The sequence below is a fragment of the Fukomys damarensis genome, unplaced genomic scaffold (genome assembly GCF_012274545.1).
Source record: "Fukomys damarensis isolate Sample0158 unplaced genomic scaffold, DMR_v1.0_HiC HiC_scaffold_4, whole genome shotgun sequence".
Lineage (NCBI taxonomy): Eukaryota > Metazoa > Chordata > Mammalia > Rodentia > Bathyergidae > Fukomys > Fukomys damarensis.
The window spans coordinates 56717502-56738185 of NW_022900916.1; the positions used below are offsets into that span (position 1 = coordinate 56717502).

General features: G+C 33.1%; 1 protein-coding gene across 5 annotated transcripts in view; it reads right to left on the reverse strand.

Annotated features, from left to right (window-relative positions):
* The window catches only part of Glcci1 (glucocorticoid induced 1), a 233240-nt gene that overhangs the window by 23300 nt on the left and 189256 nt on the right, over window positions 1–20684 (reverse strand). For 4 of the 5 annotated variants that reach the window (XM_033758275.1, XM_010632047.2, XM_033758271.1 and 1 more), the window contains exons 3-4: window positions 6395–6481; window positions 2209–2325 (exon numbers count right to left, since the gene is read on the reverse strand). In XM_033758275.1, coding sequence (XP_033614166.1) covers window positions 2209–2325; window positions 6395–6481 — 204 coding nt within the window. The remainder of the gene's footprint in view (window positions 1–2208; window positions 2326–6394; window positions 6482–20684) is intronic. The other variant, XM_033758272.1, reaches the window with a different exon arrangement.

Here is a 20684-nt window from a genome sequence, read left to right on the forward strand (position 1 = left end):
AAAAAAAAAAAACAAACGAAAATGAAAATAACTTTCCAAGTAATGGGAGTACTTCCTTTTCAATTTCTATTAAAAAGCAAATAAAATTTATTTGGGGTAAACTATTTAAAAACTACCTTCTCATCCATTAATGTTAAAAGACTTCCCATTTTTATCTCTAATTTATGCTTCATACCCTCAATAAACACAGAGCATTTGCATTTTTAAAAGTTTAATTGTAGGAATTTTCTATTTTTTCTTTAAAAATTTTTTGTTAGTGTAAGATAAGTCAGGAGTTTTGTATTTTTATATTCTGTCTAATCATCTTATTAAATTTCATCTTTTTCCACATTTATTATGCAAAATTCCAATCACAGACATAATTAGAACCGCATAACAAACTCTCAAGTTGTACCAGCAGCTTCAAAATTTATCAATATTTGTGAATTTGTCATCCAAAAACTCATTTTGTTTTTGTTGCTAGAGTATTTTAAAGCAGATTTTAGACTTCATATTTCACCTACAAATATTTGTATAGGGACTATATTTAGAAACAGCCACATGACAAAAAAATTAAATGTAAACTTGATCAATTGTGTAAGATTATTTTATTAAATCAACAAGTCAATCCATCTACACAAGTCATGTATTCCTAGAGACAATGCATGAAATAAATTGAACAAGAATTATATATTAATCTGTCAGATTAAGAAGAAAAGGGAAAGTGTAGGTGAATTTTCACTTCAAGTGTTTGACTTGCTGGTTTGTTTTACAGCAAAAGGTATGCTTGGCATATAATAAAATCATCCCATTTAAAGTATATACAGTTAGTTGAACTTTGCTAACATAAACTGTCATCTAACTAATCAGAACAGTGACAATTAGCACTTTTTATCACCCAAAAATATTCCCTAATTCTTGGAGTCAATTCCTATGTTCAACATTTTGTTCTATAATTTCACCTTCTCAAGAATTTAATGTAACAAGTCACACAGTATTTAGCCCTTTGCTCTTCTTTTCCTTCGCATAATGTTTTTGAGGCATGTAATATGCATAGGTTGTTCTTTCCATTTTACTGATGAACAGTATTTCATTGTATGTTATGAACTGTTTGTCCATTACCAGTTTATGAATATGAATGTCTTCAAAAACATTCATGTACAAGTGCTGGTGCAGACAAATGGCTTTCTCCTGGAGAGAAAACAAAAGGGGGAATTTTGGACTGAATGGTCAGTTTATGTTTAATTTAAGAAAGTGATAAACTGTTTGTCAAAGTGGCCGCACTGCTTTGGGTTCCAACTAGCCATGTGTGGCTATTCTGTTTGTTCCGCATCCTCATCAATACTTGGTATTGCTGATATTTTTCATTTAAGTACTCCTATAATTAGATCTTACAGTCTGATTAATTTATTTTGATTTTCTAAATATATATCATTTTCAAATAGTGATGTCTTTCTCTTACTGACTCATTTGGGGTCAAAAATTACAGACATTTGTGATGCTTTTTATCTTACCAGTAATGCTGACAATATTTTACTGATAATGTCCTATGACATTTGAAGTTAGTCATATTATCCTTTTTTTAGATTAATGAGTTTTCTTAAAGATCACAAATGCATTTTGAGTTATCATGTAATTCAGCATCAAGAAAATAAAACAATTTTTTTCTACTTTGACTTTCTAATGTAACAAATTAAATTAATACATTTCCTAATACTGAATCATCCTTATCCTTGGGAAAGAAACTCTTTAATTGGTTTGTTTTGATACACTGCTTGGGTTTCCTCTGCTACAGTATATTTGGCATACTAAGATCTACATCAACATTTTAAATGAATTTGGTCTAGAACAGCATTTCTCAAATTTTGCTGCACAGGATATGATAGAATATTTTTTGGTGGGGAATTCTAAATCTTTAATTTCTTCTATGTAAAAATAGCTATAAGATATATAAAGAGATACAAAAATAGATAAGTTAAGGAACAATTAGGAAGATTACTTCTTCAGTAAGTACATGAGCTATGATTTCAGCTCAGTCATATTATCCTTCAGACCACATCTGTTATTTAGAGATTAAAAATCTAGTTTTTAAAAAATTTCTTACAATTTAAAAAACAACAAAAATGTAAGAGCTTAATGTTTTGTTATAATTTTTAAGCCTTGAAATGATTAATTCTCCCTTCATAAAGAACTACTCAAATCTGGACAAGAAGAATTTAGCCAGCCTACCTGAGTGTGACTGATTGTTATATGGTTGCCATGGAGAGGTGACTGTCGATCTTTCTCCTTACTGTGCCGACTACTTTGTTTACTGCGTTGTAGCTGCTGCCTCAGTTTGGCAATCTGCTTTGGGGGAGGGAAGAAGAAAGAAGAGAACAAAAGTGAATACCATTTTTAAAAGATTTTGCCTTCAGTTTCTGAATATTAATGCATGACTTTTTCTCAAACGTTTTAAGAACAGATAGCATTTCACCACGATGATTTATTTTTTCAAACTTTTAAGATTAAGCCCATTGAAAATAAAAATAAACAGGTGTTAAAAATGTTCCATTTCTATAAATTTGAAGCCTAACTGGTAAATATGGAGAGTAAATTTCCCTAGCTTATTGCAGATTTTTACCTATACACTATGATACTTTGCTTTTAAAAACATTCTATAAAATGAAGAACAGTATTTCAGGTGCCTACTGATTAAAGTCAAACCCGATCTCTCAAAAATAGGGACCACAATAGTTTCTAAAGTCTTGTCTTATAAAACAAAATGGATCAAGTTTATATCTTGTACTAAACATTTTAGAATTGGCGGGGGAGAAGGAGAGAAGGAGAGAGGGAGAGGGAGAGAGAGAGAGAGAGAGAGAGAGAGAGAGGGAGACACCTCTGGGTCAACCTGCCTGCCCACATGCAGAATCATATACACTTGCTGATCCAAAAACAGATAGATATGGGCTGTTGAGTAAACTAATTTTCACCTGTATCAGACGGCAGAATATAATAAATATGTTACAAAACTAAGAATCAAAACAAAGGAGTAATTTATTTATATCTTTTCTTTTACATTAACATCTTAAAATATTATTTCTGCCATATGATTTCAGTTCTGAAATCTACTGAGACTTGCTTTACAGCCCAGAATATGCTGTAACCTAGAAAAATTTTCACATGTGCTTGAAAAGATGTATTTTGCAGTCAGTGGATGAAGTTTTCCACATGTCACTTAGGTCAAGCAGATGGTAATGTTGTTGAAGTCATGTATCACCTTGCTGATTTTCTGTCTAGATGGCTGTTCAATATGGTAATGAGAATGGGATGTGGAAATCTCCAATTACTACCATAAAACTATTTTTTCCTCTTATAGTTTTTGCTTCATGCATTTGGTAATGCTGCAGTTAGATGTATAAACATTTACAACAGCACTTGTAATTGTTACATCTTCCTTATACACTGACCTTTTTTACCATTATGAAATGTTTCTGCTATCTTCAAGAATGCTGTTTATCATCTATTGTGCATTGTATTACTATGCCTATTTCTACTTTCTCATTACTACTGTTTTCTTTACATAATTTTTCTCTTTTTTCTTTCAACTTACCTGTATTTTTTAGTCTAATACATGCCTGTTAGCGGCAGAATGAGCTGAGTGCTAATTTTCTGTCGTTTGTCAATCTGTGCATTTTAAGTAGAAATGTTCAGTCTATCACATTTAATGCAGTTAGTAATATGGATGGATTTAGATTTGCTGTTTTGCTAACTGTTCTATATCTGTTACATTTTTCATTCCTCCTTTATTACTTTTGTCATGTTTTTTAGCATACAATTTTAAGTCCTGCTATTTTTCCAACTTTTACAGTTATTTTCTTAGCAATTTCAAAACCTCACTAGGGATTATAATATACATCTTGGTTTATCCTAATTGGTTAAAGTAAATATTTAAATAAAATAAAATTAAAAATCCTCATTTTTCCTTTATGCCATTTTTGTTATATATATATTTCATCTTATGTTATAAACCGCACCAAAGAGTTAAGAAACTTTTTATATTTACTGACATATTTCTATTCCCCTTATGCTCCAATTTTTCCTCATGGATTAAGATTTTCTTATAAAACAGTCTAATGGCAAGAAATTCAATCTTTGTTTAACTGGTAATGCCTTTTTCCCCTTTGGAAGACTACTTTCATTTCAGAAGACATGTTTTGCTCAATACAGAATATTTAACAGTTTTTTCTTTCAGCAATGCCTGAGGATCTCCATGTCTGATGAAAACTTAACTGCTAGGGATAATAAGTGCCCCGTGTGTGATGACATTTCTTTCAGTTTTCAATGTTTAACCAAAGACTGATCAGACATCTTGAGTTGGTGAGATTTCCACTGCCTATTGCTGAGATCTGTATGTAGACAGGGAATGGATTCAAAGTTCGGTTCTTTCTTGAAATCTCATTCTGTCATGTCAGCCACTCTTTTTTTAATATATCCTGTGTTGCTATCATCTAGTTATAGTTCAATTACACCAAATCTTGGAGATAACTGGTTTAAATGTGAAGTGTCCTCTAAAGACTCTTGCATTGAGGGCTTCATCTTTAGGCCAACAATGTTCAAGAGGTGGAGCCCAGAGAGATGATTAAACCCTAAGGATTAATCCAGTGATGATGAGTTTATAGTTGGACCATGAATCCATTAGGAGATGGGGTCCAGCTGGTGGAAGTAAGTCACTGGGGGAATGTCTTTAAAAATGTTTTGTTTATAGACCCTTTCTGTCTCTCTCTCTCGCCTCTCCCCTCTCCCCGTCACCCCCGCACCCGTGATTCTCCCCCTCTCCTTCTACTTCTCTCCCTCTCCTTCACCATTTATACTCTCTCTGGCTGCCATAAAGTGAACAGCTTACTTCTACAATGCCCTTAATATCATGATGGTTTTGCCTTACCACAGACCTAAAAGCAATGGAGCCAAATAACCAAGGGCTGAAACCTCTGAATCTGTGAGCAAAAATAAACCTTTCTTCCATTAAATTGTATGTCAGATATTTTGTCCTTGCAACAGAAAGCTAACTAATACAAAATTGCAAGTCACTTTCTTATTACTCACATGTTGCCAATGGATTTGTAGTTCTATTTCAATGTAGATATGCTCTACTTCCTTTCTTTTTTTGTTACTATGGGGGTAAAGTGATTTCATGCATGTATGTTTTTGTATGGGCTAGAAAGGAGTTATGGATTTTTTAACATCTATAACATAAAGCTGATTAAGATATAATATAATAACAGGCAATATCATGTTAATAGGCAAACTATTCAGCCCAAACAGAACAGTATATGATATCTACAGAAAATCTAAAGCATATGAAAATGATAGTAAGAAGTCTGGAAGCTATGTATATAAAAAATATTTGAGAGACACGTCAGAGTTTACACTGGAAGAAAGAGTAACTTACTGCTGTGGTAGACTTTCAAATATTTAAAGCAGACCTAATGTTGATACAGACGGAAAAGTCAAAACTGTTATAATTCTGAGATGATACACACACACACACACACACACACACACATACACACACAGTCTTCCAAAAAACTATACACATGCAAGGAAAAGAAAAATAGTATGTTTTTCAACAGATGGTATTACCCTTATATGGATGTTGTGTATCACAGAAAACCCACTACACTGCTGGCCCTTTGAGAAGAAACCAAAAATGCATGTGCAGCAATCTCATGACCAAGGTGAGCCAAGCAGCAGTTTGCTTTACTAAGAAATGTTTGGAAGCTCATAGCCGCCACTTTTAGCACCTCATATAATTGCAGAGGACAAAGATAACTTGTATTAATTATATAACGTCTCAGTAAATTTAGTATTAAAGTTCTTATACAAGTTTCTCTTTTCCTGAAGTGTGTATACATGTTTTTGGCTAATTCTGTGTGTGGACATATATAATGTGTGTGTGTATGTGTGTGTGTGTGTGTGTGTTTGTGTGTGTGTGTATTTCTAAAAGATATGTGTTCCACTGCATTAGGTCACAGAGGAAACAATATGCTGAATATTTCTGAAAAGCTATAAACAGAAAAAACTACTTTACCATTATTCAAAGTTATAATCTATAGCTCTGGTTGCTATAACTTAAAAATAAGCAAGATGAAGGGGGAATAAAAGATAAGTAAAACAAATACAAGATAGAGACTACATAAAATCTGACTTCTTTGCAGAATGCTATAGCTGACTGGTGTATAACAAATATTCATAAAGAACAAAGAAAATACAAATAAAGAAATCTCTGACTTGTTGGCCAAAATGTGGAGTTCAACCCTTAAATGCTAAAAGAGGTAAGGGTTAGAACAAACAAAAGCAGTACCGTTACATCCAGGAAACAGTAAAACAACTTGCTAGAACCACAGCAGACTACGGGCTGGAAACAGAAATAACTTACCTCTTTGAGTTGATCAGCACTGCCCCATGATGCAGAACGCTGATGGGACCTCTTCTCTGTTCCCTCTTCTGCCCAACAGCTAGGTGTCTTTAAAATAAATAGAAAATGTAATTTGACTCCTCCTAATCCCAAGTAACTAAAAAACATAATTCAAATTCTTAGTACATTCAAGTTATGGAGTTCTACTAAAATCCTTTAAATGCTAAGATTTTCATGACCCCATAAAATGCTTAAAACTCTACCATATTTTGAATTAGACATGATCAATCCATCTTGCTTAAAAACATTGAAAGAAATTTGTAAAGGTTTATTATTGTTTTTTTAACAGAGATTAGCCAAACTAAATATGAAGTAGTGTAGCTATTAAATAGAATGGAAATGAACAGAACTACCTCAGAAGCAGTGCTGTTATAGTTGACTTACATATCAAATACCTAACTAGAGAGAGGGCTAATTGTATTACTCTTCTAGTATTTTGGAAAGAGTATTTTGAAGTGTCTGTTTGGAAACATCTGAGACAACTTTATATAAAAAGTTATTATACGCTATTATTATACAGTGGCACACACCTGTAATCCCAGCTATTCTAAGGAGACTGAAACAGGAAAATTGTAAGTCTAAGGCCAGACTGGGTAACTTAGGAAGACCATGTTTCAAAATAAAAAGGGCTGGGGATGTAGTTAAGTAGCAGTGTGCTTTGGCTTTAATCCTCAGTACTGCATGGTAGAAAAAAATATAGAGTTATTACAAAATTCAATGAGAAAAAGGCTAAAAACAATGTAACAATAGAATTTTAAGTAAAACATTGCTTTTACTTATTTACCATGATTATATACAATATCTAAATGTAACACTAAAGCACAAATAAAATAGTAAGACAACTGTATTTAAGATAAAATATTAAAATATTGCCTTAATATAAGAAAAGATTCAGTGTAATAGAGAAAGCAAAAAAAAAAAAATCACTAAAGACAGTGGGTGCCTATGATGAGTGTTATCATTATGTATGCCTAAAATGTACCAACAAATGTTTTGCTATTAAAAAATAGACAGATAGAGGAAAATAATTATCATAGTAGGTATACAGTACTTTTAGCATTTTTTATTGCATAGCAAGTCACTTGAGAATATACATTATATATAAGGCTCTTAGTAAGAAGGTATCAGTTCCACTTTATACAGCTCAAAATTATTGAAGCTGTTTAAATAACTACTATCTCTTAAAAGCAATATACTCCAAAATTGAATGCTAGTTGAATTAATATAGAAATAAACTGCCTGAAGAATTTACTACTAAAGAAAGGTGTTTAGTGCAAGGATAAGCAAGCATATAAAATAAGCTGCTTGCAAAAAAAGAATCTAAAATTTGCTGTCAATCCTAGTTAATGCAGACTACCTGAAAATAATTTAGCCCCCAATCATATCCTTAACAATTTATTGTAAATAGAACAATTATAATAGTTTCAGTCATTTTTTTTTTGTTTTTTTGGTACCGGGGATCCAGACGGTGGAACCATTGAACTAGATCCCTGGCCCAGTTTTAGTCATAATTTCATTTTGAAAATTTATATACCTTAATAATTTTATCTATCAAGCAGCATTGTATTTGCCAAGAAGTAACTGATTAAGGATCACAAAATATACAACTCCAAAGTACATTTCAGAAAATGAGACAAATTTTTGCTCTGCACCATATTTATTCAACATTTATAACATTATTTTCATTTTGTACAGCCTTAACTTTTTCAAAGAATTAATATCTCCCACTTATAGATAAGTCAATATTCACAAAATTTTCACAACTGCTTCAATTATTGCCAAGCTTGCCAATGGCAAACAGAACCGAATCTGAGGTTTCTTATCGCAGAGTACCTTCTTTCTTCTTATTAGCATTCTTTTAGTTTTTAATAACAGCTTTATTGAACTACAATTTGCACACCGCACAATTTACAAATTTAAAGTATAAGACTCAGTGGATTTTAGCACACTGACTAAGTTGTACAACCATGATGACAATCAAATTCAGATTGTTTTTGTTATCCCAAAACAAAACACTCTACTCACTTGGTATCATCTCCCAATCCCTCCCCACTAAATCTAAACAACCAGTGAGCTATACTCTATCTTCAGAGATTTTCCTATTCCAGGAATTTTAAAATTCAAAATAGGCCATGCTCACAGCAACAATGAAGACCTTAACATACCCAATGTAAGGGAAATCCTGCAAAGTCAACTTTCACACCATACTGGAGTGAAACTAGAAACTGACAGCAGAAATATACCTAGAATACAGTAACATTTTTTTCTTTTCTTTTTTCCTATTAACTTTTTCATATAAGGGAAACCATGTGTACAAACTTGTATATCTGATTTACTTCACTTAAATTATGGTCTCGGGTGCATCCATTTTCTTACAACTGCCTCAAGTTTATCTTTCTTTATGGCAGAGCAGTTCTCCATTGTGCATAAATACCACATTTCCTTAATTCATTCATCTGTTGATTGACATACAGACTGCTTCCAAGATTTATCTATTATAAATTGTGCTGCTATGAGCATAGGTATGCAGACATCACTGTGGTACAACTTTTAACTCTTTGGGGGAGATATCTAAAAGGCGAATAGCTGGATCAAATAGAACTTTTATTTTTAACTTTTTGAGGAATCTCCATAGTGATTTCCACAGTGGTTGCACCGATTTACACTCCCACCAACAGTGGAGAAGGGTTCCCTTTTCCCCACAGCCTCTCCACAACTTGCTACTGGCTGGTTGATTGATTGTAGCCATTCTTTCTGAGTAGAGAGGGAATCTTATTTCTTTTGTTGTTGTTGTTACTGGGGATGGAACTCGTGACCTTCACTTGAGAAGCAGGCAGCAGTACACTCCAGCTAATTCCTGGCCCTGGAATCTTAATGATTAAAAACTTTGCATCTCAAAAGGCTGGCGATTTGAACCCTTTTTCATGTACTTATTGGTCAACTGTACTTCATCTCAGAAGTGTCTATTCCATTTGCCCATTTTTTGATTGGATATTTAAATTTGGAGGGTCTAATTCTTTTAAGGTTTTTACATATTCTAGATGTTGTTTGTCTGAAGAAAGGCTGGAAAAATTTTTTTCCCATTCTGTAAGTTGTATCTTTGTTGTTGAATGTGATTCTATCTATTGATTCTTGGTATTATTTCTTGAACAGCAGGGTTTTATTCAGAAAGTCTTGGCCTACACCCAGGTCTTCCAGTTTTACCTATTTTGTCTTCTAGCAGATTAACTGTTTCTGTTCTAATGTTGAGATCTATTGACTCTTTATCCACATGCCTAAGGCTGAATTTAGACCCATCTCTCTCACCATACACTAAACTAGCATTCTTTTCTTAAAAATGAATGTGAAAATAGGTCTTCCAGTTACCTATTTTGTCTTCTAGCAGATTAACTGTTTCTGTTCTAATGTTGAGATCTATTGACTCTTTATCCACATGCCTAAGGCTGAATTTAGACCCATCTCTCTCACCATACACTAAACTAGCATTCTTTTCTTAAAAATGAATGTGAAAATCAATTTGATTATTTCAAAATGTGATATTAGTTACACAAAAGAAAAGAACTAGTGAAGAATGTTTATGGTCATGAGACAATTTAGTAAGACATGGTTTCTTTTAAACAAAAAACCACTGGGTGTGTTGGTACACACCTATAATCTCAGTACTTGGGAGGCTGACAGGAAGCCACCATGATTTCAAGGCCAAAACTTGGGCTATATTTGTAGTGAGTTCAAGGCCAGACTGAACCAGTGAGACTCATTCTTAAAACCCTCTCCAAAGTGAAAAAAAACTACTGGAAGAGTTCTATCAATCATGTGACTATAGAGTTATAAACATATAAACTACATAAGTATATTCATCATATTCTCAACATTCCAAAACTACCTCGCCAGTTGAATAATTTAATTTTAATCATACCTAATTGCCTACTTATTTTTTTTAGGTTTCTTGAGATGAAGCCTCGCTTTGTAGTTCAGGCTGGACTTGAATTCATTATGTAGCCCAGGGTGGCTACACCAATCCTCCTGTCTCAGCCTCCTGAGTGCTGGGATTACAGGTGGATGTCATCATGCCTGGTATTTTTAATTTAAAATAAATAGTACAAAAATGTTCTAGTCTGCAAATATATTCTACAGATTGAAGTGTTCAATGTAGTGGCTCCTAGCTTGATGTAGCTATTTACATTAAAATTAAGGAATATTACATACAACTAATTCAGTTCATAAATCATACTAGCATATTTTGAATGCCCAATAAATGCATGTAGTATTGGCTATGGGCTGCCATACAGAACAGAACAGATTTGGAACATTTCTATCAGTAAGTTCTAGACATTTCATCACAGATTTTCAATAGGCTATTTTAGTCAAAGAAAAAGCAACACTGGCTACATTGTTTTCAAATCTATTTAGACTGATGTCTGAGAAATCATAGAAGGTAAACTAATTTGAATCCGATTTGTTAAACCTGAGTATTTAAAACATGTTTAAAAGTTTGAATTAGGAAAGGAACCATGCAAACTATCAAAAGTTCTTTCCTCTCCTATCAGCAAACAGCCCCTCAAACTAGCTAGTTATTCTGTGTACTATCTAGACCAAAATTTTAAAAAGTGTTACTTATAACCTTGTTCCTGGATGTCACTACGAATGCATGATAAAAGGGTTCCATGGCCAAATTAATTTGAGAGAAACTGTACCCAATGTATAATACGCATTCCAAGTTCTCAAACTTTCTTGCTCTCTTCTCTCACACACACTCACACACAAATATTTTTAAAAGCCTGCTTAACTCATTACTTGTAAGATGCCCAAACACTTGTAAGTATACTTATTAACATGTGCAAAGCACAACTCCATAGATACCCTAGAAAGATATACAGTCCTCAGTGATTTTATTACAGTATATAGTAGCTTCATCTTCAGCACTATACTTTGAGAGATTCTTCCTTTCTAGCTTGTCTCCATTCACCAAGGAAGAAAATATGAACCTTTTATAATATTTGAGTAAGCAGAGCCAAAGACTATCTATAAGATGATTGATAAAAATGTGTTTAGTGTCAAAAAAACATCCTATGTAAAAAGGATACCTATAAATGGAAAAGGTCATTTTTATTCTCATTCCCCAATTTTCAAGTCTAGGCCATTAAACTTTCTTTCCCACCTCTAGAGTTCATTCTCTCAGCTTTATACCAGGTCTACACAGGTTTAAAAATGAATACTCATTAGAAAAATTATTTCATCTAGGTCAACCAAGAAACTTAAAATACTGAAGGACATTTTGTTGTTTGCATTTTTATTCACAGTCTAGCAGTGTTTTGTTTTTCAGTTTTTCTTTTTTCTTAAACAAATTCTACAGATGATTCCAATGGAAGCTAAACGCACTAAGAAAACAGAAATTAATAATATATAAATTGTCACTCAAATTGTCATGTTGACCATATACCCCCTCACGTTTTTGGCTAGATTTGTAAGATGTTATCTTTCATACTTTAAAGAAAACCATCAAAGTAGCTATAAGATATTGCCAAAGATATTTTCACATGATTCTAAAAACACTCATTGAACTCATACAATTAATAGCATTCAGCTGATGGCAACCTACGAAACCTAGTTTTCATAATATAAACCTCTTCCCCAGTCAGATCTATAAATCTGAAGTACTATTTCTTATTTGTTAGATTGTAAAAAGATGGATAACAGCTTCTTCTGATTGAATGAGGAATTGTTTCTTGAATTTCAGGCATTATGTGCTTCATTTTGACGCCATTTCCTACCAGTCTGAATTTGATGTTTGTAATTGTATAATCCATGTTTTATACCAATGATGATTTCTATCTACTTAATTTTATATCATATTTAAACTTACTAACAGTAAAATATTCTAGATTCTAATATAAAAGCTACCATTTATCAGTATCTATTATTAACTATAGACACTGTGCTAGAAGCTTAACATGGTTATTTTGTGTACTCCTTATTGCAATAAAAACCAGAGTTATCCTTCAAACTCTATGTGAATTCCAACAAAACAGAAAAAAAATTCAGTTGGCTTATACTATTTACCAACAAGATACCTAGATAGCTGACAACGAGACATGATGTCAATCATTATTTGTTCTTTTACATAAAAGAACTAATACCTTGAGAGGCATACTCCTTTCTCACACTATACTTTAAACTATGGCCCAATTCTCTGATCTTAATTCTTAAAGTGTCTTGTCTCTATCATATGTTAAATGCTGCTTAATACTATCATAGGATTTTCAATAGAAAAGTGATAGGTTCTAAGATGTATCTAGGTGAGAACTAATGTACAACAACAAAGGTAGCGGAGCCAGAGTTAAGAGGGTTATTCCAAGTAAATATGGCCTGTTTTACAATTTTACTTAGAACTAGCTGAGGGGCAAAGGTATAGGAGAGCACTGAAGGAAACAGACTAATTTTCCTACCAGTTAAATGTTTCAAGTAAAAGGAGGAAAACTAAGTATATGAGTAATAGGAATATGGGAAAAGTTCTTTGCTATGTACCTTTTACTTACGATCCAAATGAAAAAAAATCAGTAAGTATAATTTTGAGTTTCTGGTAATTTTAAAGACAGTATTAAAAATTGACTAATACAACGTTAAGTATTTTAGCCATAGATGAACATTTTTCTTAAATATAGCTGAATATATCCCCTCAGTAACTAAAAAACATTAGTTCCTAAAACAGGAATATGATTATGTTGGTATGGACTCTAGAATATAAAATCCTCTGTACCGTAATCAGATTATAGTTTAAAAAAAACAACAAAACAGTAAAGGCGATCTTAAATAGGAATGAGTCCTTACGCATTTATTCAAGCCAGTTAAGGACGAGCTCCATAAAAATAACAATTTTGAGTTCCTGAAATGCAATCTAAAAGCTCATATAGTCAAATCTTTAGACTTGTTCCCATTTCGTGAAGAAGTCTCCCACTCTCTGAAATGTTTCAGCAATTGCTGCTTCTTAAGCAGATTTCAACAGCAAGCTCTTCAACAAGGATACAGGAAACTCAAACAGCTGTATCAAGTATGTCTTTGGGTTAGGAAATGAGTTTTTGTTAAGAGTGGTGAAACTGAAAGTTCTCTTTTTTATCTATTACTATATGAAGTACATCATCTATAAAGTCTTCCCTGACCCAGCCCCTTTTCAGGAATGTAAAACAAAAGGCTTACTTTAATATCATTTCAATAACAAATAATTTATATATTTTAGTTCAGAGTTAAAGCCAAAATGCTAAGCACTTATTGCAGATCTGTTCAAAACAGACCACAGGGAAAGATGCTAAGATGTTAGCATAAAATGCTATTTTATGTATTTTTTGGCATGCTACTATTTCATAGTTTACATTTTGAAAAGACAACAAATATTCAAGAAAAAAATCACCTTGAAAAGTGAAGACTTAGTAAACAAGAATTTGAGATAAGACCTAACATCCCAAGATGTATTTTTTGGCATGCTACTATTTCATAGTTTACATTTTGAAAAGACAACAAGTATTCAAGAAAAAATCACCTTGAAAAGTGAAGACTTAGTAAACAAGAATTTGAGATAAGACCTAACATCCCATTTCTCACCCTTCAAGAACACACGCTTAGTTTTGTTTTGAGGTGGGGAGCTCACTAAGGAGGCCTCCAATTCCTGGGCTCAAACAATCTTCCTGCGTTCTCCTAGCTGAAAGACACAAATTTTGAAATCCCTCTCTAACAAAAAGAAACCAAGAGACATGGGAGAAACTGAGATTTTTCTAAGGAGCTATAATCCCAAAACATACTAGGCTAGTAAGTTTCATAGATAAAATTTTTTCTGATCCAAATAACAGATATTTCAGATATTTACACCACACTAGAGCACAGAGGAAGGAAATCTTGCAAAATCTTTTTTATGAAGCAAGTATACTAACCTAAGGATTACCTCATGAAAAAGAAAAAAATTCAGGCTTCATCCAGAATATTAATATTACAATTATTAATAAACATCTCATTGTTACTCTGTTTTGAATCGCTGTAGAAACAGCATTTTTCTAGAATGTAGTCATGGACCAAATATTAAATAACTGATTAAAGAAATTCACTACAACTGGTTGTGATTACATGAACACATATACATAAACCATCACACAAAAAGGAAAAGAAATTTGCTACATTATAGAGTCAAAACAACATATTCAATCATGAAATGGCATTTCCCATGCAATCACTCCTGAATAAAATAAGAAAAAAGCCTTAGTAAAATAAACATATGTATTTGATATATATATAAAGCACACATGCTTCATAGCAAAATTCAGTATGTAATGTCTTGTGAGTAAAATGCCACTGGAGACAAGGTCCAGACACTTGCTACCACAGTCATTAGTTTACATTGTGTTGGGAATGTTAACAAATGCAAATTCAAGACAGGATATATAAAATGGGATAAATGGAAAAAAAGTATTATTATACTATTTGTATAATAATACTCCTGAAAAACCAAAAGAAATTACCTGAAAATGTATCGGAAACAAGAGAATTCAAATTGAAAATGTCATGTAAAGAAATTAGAACGTAATTAAAGATCCTAATCACAATAGAAAAAGACAAAATACTTAAGCATAAGTTTATCCCAAAAAATGTGCCGATCATATAAGAAATTAAAAAATGTTCTGAAAGACAACTGAATAAACAAAAAGGCATCTCCTTTGCTTCAATAAGATTCAATATGGTAAATCAGACAATTTTACATTAATTCGTATTTAATTATAAGACATTCTAAGAGGAATTTAACAAAATGTTTCTGAATTTAATCATAATAAGGAGGGATGCCCACCATCCATCAAATGGAAAAAGCAAGTTAGAGACATGACAAAATATGATTCCTCACAGCTATGTGTTTGAAGAATGTATCTCTATGGATATAGAAGATCTCTCAAAACATGTACCCTCCTCAAAAATGTAACTGTTAATAATGATTATTTTAGGAATAAGTACAGGGAGTCAGTGGCTATTACTTATGTTCTTCCAAATTACATGATTATTTTATCACCCAAAGGTATTATTTTAATACAAAATTAAATAAAACCTAGAAATACATAACTTGAAATACTTTTTTTAATGTGGCAGAATTAAAAGCCTCCTGAGACAATTCTGGAAGATCTATAAAAATATCACCAGGCCTCCCATTTCATAGGATATTATGCTAAGACGCTGACCAAGGCTGGGAGTGGGAATGTTTGACGTGTAAATTCAGTGTTTCAGGGAAGTGGCTTTTTTTTTTCCAAATTATACAAAAAAAGCACTAAATCCATCATTTTATTAGAATATAAATACAATCTAAAGATCTTTTTTAATAAAAAAAAGTGTTTTCTCTTTTTAAGGACCAACCACATTCATCTGCATATAGCCTATTAATTGGAATCAGCCATAAAAGAGTAACATCACCAAGTCTTCTAGTTTAAGGGGTATTTCACAAAAGGCGATTTGCTAAAGCTGTGATAGGAGCTGTCTATCCCATAGGCTGCTTCAGATGGACTACTCACAGAAAAAAATTGCTTCTAATTGTATAAGAAAAAAGAGGTTAATATCTGTAAAAACGCAAAGGTCAAACATGATAGTCAACTATTAAGACTTTTTTAAAAGTTCAAGATAAAGAAAAACGTTAATTAAATGAAGGTCCTAACTGGGAGAAGGAGTACTTCTAATTTTTTTTTTCCCTTTCATTCTATTTTGATACTATTTATGTCTACATTGACTTTTTAAAAAATCTTTAAGAAAAATATACTCTAAAAGGTTTATAATATTTGTTTAAAGTGGTTATATCTTGCATATTAGTAGAACTATCAAAGTTAATTTCCTGTTCACGGCATACATACAGGTCAGCATGAAGGCGATGCTTTTCACTGTCACTCAGCGGCCAGATGTGCAGTGCAGGAAAGAACACTGACACCTCTTGTCAGAGGGAATGCACCAGCTCTTTAAAGCTTCTTCCCAAAGCAAGTCTCATGGCCACACTTAAACTTCAAGTGGTCCCATGTGCTAAGAAGAGAGAATGCCAACATTTGTGAATAGCTCTAGTCACTACTATACCTGAGATATGGTATTTGACTTTGATGATTGCTATATAGACTATTGTTATTGTATGACTACTGTACAAAAAACTGTGCTTATTTCCTATTTAAAAACACATTTAACCACAGAACTTAAAATTTGTCCAGAGAATGTATTTCTCACTATGGGGCAAAGTGTGATGAATTACTACTGTCTGGTTATAGTAACCTTAACCACAAGTTAAATTTTAAAGTTGGTAATAAATTTATGTTTTAAAAAGGTTTTATATGTACGACTAAAGTAATAAAATAAAACTAAATTCCAAAATGGTTTTAGTGTTTCTTTCTAGTAAGATAAACAGATAATTCTAATAAAGCAAGAATCCATTTCTTCAGTGGCCTTAAAAAATGTGAATTCCAGCCCCGTGTGATCCAGCCCACTTATAATCCCAGTTATTGAGGAGACTGAGCTGGGAAGATCTCAAGTTCAAGCCCAGCCTGGCAACACAAGCAGACGTATCTCAAAGAAAAAAGAGTGGCATCTTTTTAACTTCAAAATGAACTGACTGCATCAGTCTGATATTGAATCTAGCACTGACTTAACTTTACAAAAAAGGAAACTAAAGCCTGAGTTACACAGCAACTAATTCAATGAGCCAGGATCTTTTTAACATTTTCTAAGAAATATTTCAAATAGAACAGTTAAAATCTGGGGGTGTGGATCAGTAGTAGAGCACTGCCTGACACACAAAGTTCATTTTTAGTATGGCAAAAACAAAAACAAAAAGCCCAGCTCAATGAATACTCACAAAGACAATGTCCTCTACAAGATATTTTTGTGTAGTTGCTTCATCATATATTTAACCATTTATCCATTCAATTATTTTTATTCTTTACCTCAAAGTAAGTTGCAGACAACAGTACATTCTACTGCTAACCATCTCAGAGCTCATTACTTTTCACTTACACTGTACATTTTTAAAGCTGAGTTACATGAAAAAATGCCAAGTATATACCAGGATAAATTCTGATGAGTGTACTCAATATAACCCAAACATCTATCCAGATATATAATATTTAACTCACAGAAATAAAAGTAAAGCCTTCCTCGCAAGCACAAGGGCCTGAGTTCAATCCCTGGTACCAAAACAACAAACAAACAAACAAGAAATAAAAGTAAAATTGTGGTCACCAGAGGCTGGGGAAATGGACCAGGGAGACGCTGGTCAAAGAACACAAAATTTCAGAAACAACATAATGAATAACCTTAAAGGTCGTCTATATGTCATAGTGACTAGAGTTAAAAAACAACACATGGCATATTCATACAACATTTCGGTCAAGGACAAAGCACATACAACACAACAAGGGACCCATTAAGATGATAATGAAATTGGAAAAAAAATCCTATTGAGGCCTTATACATGCTAAGTATGCATAAGTATGCTCTACCAGTGAGCAACCTTAATAAAAGACAATAAAGCCTTGAATTGGGGAAAGACGTTATGGGGCTAAATCTATACCGAAGATTTCTGAGTAGGTGGTGATTATGAACAGTATCTAATTTTAATAGCATATTATTGTTGAGCTTGATATAGCACAGCAATAGAGCACTCACTCAGTATGCACAAGGACTGGAGTTTAATTCCCCGAGCTTCAAAAACAAAACAAAAAACAAGAGTTTACTGCAAAATACTATGCTGTAATAACAAAAATATACAGTATGTTTTAAATAACAAATAGTATCAGTAAATAAAAGTTTACTGTAAAATAGTATGCCAGCAGCAGCCTCATAAATCTTGTGTTTACTGTGTCTTCATCAGGAGGCCAAGTGAACTCTAAGGACAAAATTGCTTAATAACACATATGTCAGAAATGGAGTCCTCTTGTTAAGAAATATATGACTGTATTTGAAAATTGCTGAAAATAGATTTTAAGTGTTCTTACCACAATCACTTCTCCACGTTTTGGCTAAGATCAAGTATAAATGTTCTTACCACAAAATGATATGTGGAGGTAATGCATATGTTAATAGTTTGATTTTGTCACGTCACAATACATACTCATACTAACATATCATGCTGTACAATTTGTACTTATCATTTACAATTAATATTTTGTGAAAGATACACAACATTTCTATCATCCCTGAAAGCTCTCTCATTGTCTTGCTCTGAATACATGATGTGTCCGCAGTCTTCACATCACAATGCTACTATTTTAAAAGGCCTAAACAAAAATATATTAAACAATATTAGAAATTTCACCTTTAGGTTCCAATAATTAAGGTAACTGAAACACTATGAAAGGAAGACTAAGAACGATAATGAAGACACCCTCCAGTGAGGGTAAACAATCAGGTGTTTGATATCTGCAGCAGGATGAATATACCACCTCTTCACCAACACCCACAAAAGAATGCAAACTACTACTTCTCTCCTCAAAAACTCAAGAATTCATCCAAGAAAAAAGGATGTCGTAGCCATAAAAAAAACACCCCATATGTTCACCTCATGTATCTTAAATTAAACTTAACAGATGCTTGATGGCAATGTTATTTCTTACAATTGGGGTGCAAGCACTAAATTGAGTGCAGTGTGCATTACTGGCTGCTGAGAAAGGGAGTAGAGAATTGGAGAAAAAGCAAAAGCTTGAGAATCAGCTCAATCTGAGTTCAAATCTCTTCATACTTAATGAGTAATATAGCCATGTATTTTTCTAAGTCTCAAGTTCCTCATCTAAAAAAAGAAAGCCTAAATTTACTTCCTTTCCACGCAAGTTTATAAATAAAAGACTTACTAGACCCAGTCAAGACAAAGCTCTATACTCCTGGACCTCACAGTTAAATTACTCTGGCCTTTTTCTAGCTATACCCCTCCCTAAGACGTGAAGAGATCTGGGGCCATTAACCCATGGCCTACTATAGACAACTTATGCTAGTTCCTATCTTGAATGAGGTCGGTCCATCCGTCCTTCCTTCCCTCCCTCCCTCTCTCCCTTCCTTCCTAACAAGCAAGCCTGACTTCCAAGCTTCCGAGATATGCAAGTAACTATTTCCTGGTTCTCACTTCCTGAAAGGGTACACACAGAACTTGACTGGACAGACTTGGAAAGGTGGCAGCAAGCACACATCAGCTACCTCAAATTATAAAACAGAGTGTGTGACAGGAAGAGAACAGGGCTTAGGCTCAGGGAGTGGAATAACCTTTGCCATTGTGGACATAACCTGGCAGAGAACTCTGAATAATCCAATAAAATTTATTTCAATCCTGCCCCTCTAAGTCCATATGAAGATTTGTCAAAGTAATACAACAAAATACACATATAACTTTATTTTACACATACAAATGTCCAACGTGTGTCTTTATATTTGCTACCTAACTTAAAAATACTACAAATGGCTAGGTGTGGTGGTGCACACCTGTAATCCCAGCACTTGGGAGGCTGAGGCAGGAGGATCACTGTGAGTTTGAGACCAACTTGGGCTACACAGTGAGTTCCAGGGCAGTCTGAACTATATAGTGAGACCCTGTCTCAAAAAAACAAACAAAAACAAACAAAAACAAACAAACAAAAACTACAAATGGTGTTTATAGCACCTGTAACATTTAATTTCAAAAATCATACTTAGTCATGCAACCATATCATGAGTTAGGTATCGTTACTGCCACTGAACAGATTAAGAAAGAGATATGTGTTTAAGAATCTTATTCAGCACTCTTTTCTTCTACCTCCATATCACTCTAACTCCCTACTCCCTATGGTTTTCTACTCTTACCATATAATTACAAGTGTACTGAGAGAATATATTTTGATTTTTAAATCCAAACCTCAGGCTCTATAACCTCTCTCTTTAGTACCTGATACTGTCAAGAATTTTTCCTTCCATAAAACAATTTCTTCCTTTTGCGCCCAAGACCACAATAACGCAGCTTAACTCCCAGGCTTTTGTTCTCAATCTGTCTCTCTGTCTCTCTGAATCACACTTTTTGGCTCCTCTTCTTTCTCAGAGTTTGTCTTGTTAAGATGAATAAGATACTGCAATGTTTCTTGATAGTTTCAGCATAAAACACATATGGTCAATAAAAGATATTTGCGATAGATTCTATATTTTTGTAATAAAAAAGAATAGCTACAATAATAGCTAATTTAGAATAGCTAATTTTGTATGGTACTACTTATTTACTAGGTGAGATATATATATATAT